The following is a 3,167-nucleotide window of genomic DNA, read 5'->3' as shown; positions in this document are numbered from 1 at the left end:
AAAACTATATTTAACATTATTATTGCCGTATTTTTATTTTTCTCCGACAAAATTATGAACGTACGTATTTATTTCTGCGGCCCTCTAACCTATTCAGTGATTTGAATTGGCCCGCGATCTTATCTAGTTTGGACAGCCCTGATATAGATAATATTTCTTAAACAGGAAAAACCCAAATATGAAAGGAGACATTACAAACTAAGAAGTCTCGAGAATTATGTGTATAGTTAATAACACAATACTTTTTAAGCAATATTATAAATAGTAATGTATTATTATGCTTCATTTTTCTTTATAGAAGTATGTCTATATTGTTACAATGTATAAATTCACAAATTCTGAGAAAATCTGCTACAATTAGCTATGTTAATAATTATTTTATACTACAATCTACTACTTCACCTTAAATGCATATTTCTATGATTTTTATTACATGCCTTCATATTTCTATGTTTTCGCTTGACCTGCGTTAACATTGCAAACGAATTTTGTTTTGCATATTCGTATGAACAAATCAAATGTGCGTACTCATGTGCGAGTGGTTACAGTCGCTGAGAACTATTCGCACGACGTGTTGTCTCTTTCATGCGAACACGATTTTATTTGATTAAACAAAATATTTTGTTTGGAATTCATTCGTTCGTGCGAAGTCGAAAGCGGAAGAAGTCAAATTGAGAGGTATTTATTGTTTTGATGCAAATATAATTTTATAAATGGAAATATTAATAAAAATATATGTTACTTTTAGAAAATGGATTGTGATTTCCTAATTTCTTTAGTTGAGGAACAACCGCCTCTTTGGAATCAAAAACATAAATTGTACAACAACCGAAATGTTGTCAAAAAAATTTGGGCCGACATTGCAAGAAATATGAATGAGACAGGTAAGTGCATTTTTATCCTATTATTTTTTATTTTCAATTCATTCTTAAATATAAATTAAAAAATTGAACAATTTTAATTAATTAACAAAGGGCAATATTATTACTTGAAATGAAAATTTGCTATAAAAAATAATAGTATATTAAAAAAAAATAATAATAATAAAATATAATTTTAAAGATAAATTGGAGTTGTTGCAGTATTCCCCAAATTTGTTGGGTATTTCTTATGCATCATGCGTAGTAGACCTGTTGAATTGACGTACTGCTCTTGCATATTTAATTTGATTTTGTTTTAAGTTTGTAGGAATTTCATGTATTCCCTCCACATTTATAATAATATTATACAAGACCAGAAAATAGTCTCATAAAAGAATTTTTTAGTGGATATACCCCATCTTCAACTATTATTTGTAGAACATTTATAATTATGCCTGGTAAAGGCTTAAATGGTGGAACATTAAAGATGTCTTTTTCAAGGTGTTGATATAGTGCTGTTGATCTGAAAATACCACCATAAATCTGTTTGTTATGAACAATAATAAATTTATAACTCTTTAACTATAATTGAATAGTATTTTCCATAATTAAAAAAATTTGATAAGGAATTTGCAGGACATTTAGTCCTAGTGGAATATCTCATTTGCTATAAAATGTATCTGCTACACCCAATAACGTTTCCACTACTGGAAATGGCATATGTATTTTACAATATGTGTCCCAAATAGGTTTGCACGTTTCATATATGGTCATGTGAGACATACGAAAGGCAAAACTCATTGATCCAAAAGCTGCACCAGTAGCAATGTGCTTAAAAATAAAGTCATATATTTTAAAAATTAAATTACAATTTAATTGTTTATTTGAACAATTTAACAATGCGTTTTCCAAAAAAAAAATTTTTTAAATAAAATTTGTATATATTTTTTAGATGATAAAGTACGCCAAAAATGGAGGGGGTTAAGAGATACATATCGGAAAGAATTATCGAAATGTGCTCAAAAACGCAGCGGAGGAGCAACCCGCCAGCATTCTTCTAAATGGCGATACTTCAGTAGGTTGTCCTTTTTGCGGGAACAGTTTGAATCTCGTCCATCGACAAGGAATATTTTAGCTCTACAAAGCGACACTAATGAATCAGAGGTCGAATTTATTTCGTTAGACACCACTGAAAAAATTGTTGAGGATATGTCAGATGGTAACAGTGGAAGTGAATACAATAGCACTCCTAATCCACGAAAAATAAAAACACCTATTCAAGATGAAGCAATCCATGAAGCTCACATGATGCGTAAAAAACAAAAAATGAAATATTTAAAAAATAAAAGTGAACAACAAAACAACGACGACTATCACTTTGCCATGAGCATTGTGCCGTTCTTGAGGAATGTTCCAACACATAAAAAACTGGGTCTTCGGAGTCGTATTCAACAGCTAATTGAAGAAGAACTTTGCGTGCCAGAAGCGCATCTAATACATGCTCCTGTATATAATTAATAACTACCTCAAATGGAACATCATCAACATCAAAAGTACTAATAATTATAATAATAATAATTTAAGTTAATATTAGTTTTTATAAATTTCTTAGTCTGTAGTAATTTTAATTTTCTCACTTAATAATGTTTATCATTTATTTTAAGCCATAAATAAATTAAAAAATATCTTTAAAAAGATGTATTTTAAACACATTTTAGACTGGTGCCATAATGACTCTACAAAAAATATATGCAAGTAAGATCTATTCAAGTCTTTCAGGATAGCATCTTTAACTATATTTTAAATACCATCGATATTGTTACCTTGTTGGGTGATCTACAAGAATATGTGTGTAGGAAGATATTTTCTACTATTATTGTCTTTGTATCGATCTTAAACACTTCATACACTAGTAACTTACTGAGCTTTCAAGAACGACCGAATGTACGTTCCGAAGTCATTCATCAATCTCGACGACCAAGTGCCATAATGAACATAAAGCAATTTTTCAGGTAGATTTCTACGGGCTACAGCAACAACAAGAAAATATCTACTAGAATTTATTTTAAAACGTTCCATACTGGTGACTTTCTAACTCTAGAAAAAGATAATATTTGCAACAATGTATCTGCTATTATCTCTCAGAATAACATTCGTGAGCTAATTTTAAATACCCTTTATAATAATATAGAAAATAACTTTGAGAAAGTACCTGTTGGAGTCTCTCATAATGCGTCTTTGATATTATTTTAAATATCTTATATACTGCTGATTTTACAAGAGAAGGTACCTGGTAAGCGTCTCTAA

At 29.6% G+C, this 3,167-nt stretch overlaps 1 protein-coding gene across 1 annotated transcript; it reads left to right on the top strand.

Moving 5' to 3' along the window:
- The first annotated feature begins 495 nt into the window (after positions 1-495).
- Positions 496-2,441, top strand: LOC119682554. Its single transcript, XM_038096025.1, has 3 exons — positions 496-678; positions 749-884; positions 1,813-2,441. The coding sequence occupies exons 2-3, from the start codon at positions 752-754 to the stop codon at positions 2,376-2,378; spliced, it is 699 nt and encodes a 232-aa protein (XP_037951953.1). The 5' UTR covers positions 496-678; positions 749-751; the 3' UTR covers positions 2,379-2,441.
- The last annotated feature ends 726 nt before the right edge of the window (positions 2,442-3,167 follow it).

The sequence above is a fragment of the Teleopsis dalmanni genome, chromosome 2, assembly GCF_002237135.1.
Source record: "Teleopsis dalmanni isolate 2A chromosome 2, ASM223713v2, whole genome shotgun sequence".
NCBI classification, from domain to species: domain Eukaryota; kingdom Metazoa; phylum Arthropoda; class Insecta; order Diptera; family Diopsidae; genus Teleopsis; species Teleopsis dalmanni.
The sequence above is the reverse complement of the archived record's forward strand: the minus strand, read 5'-3'. Positions and strand labels throughout refer to the sequence as shown.

Excerpts from the sequence above, each read along its gene's own strand:
- LOC119682554 (XM_038096025.1), top strand. The coding sequence starts at position 752 with ATGGATTGTGATTTCCTAATTTCTTTAGTTGAGGAACAACCGCCTCTT. Across the intron at positions 885-1,812 it reads AAGAAATATGAATGAGACAG|ATGATAAAGTACGCCAAAAA; the intron begins GTAAGTGCATTT and ends TATATTTTTTAG.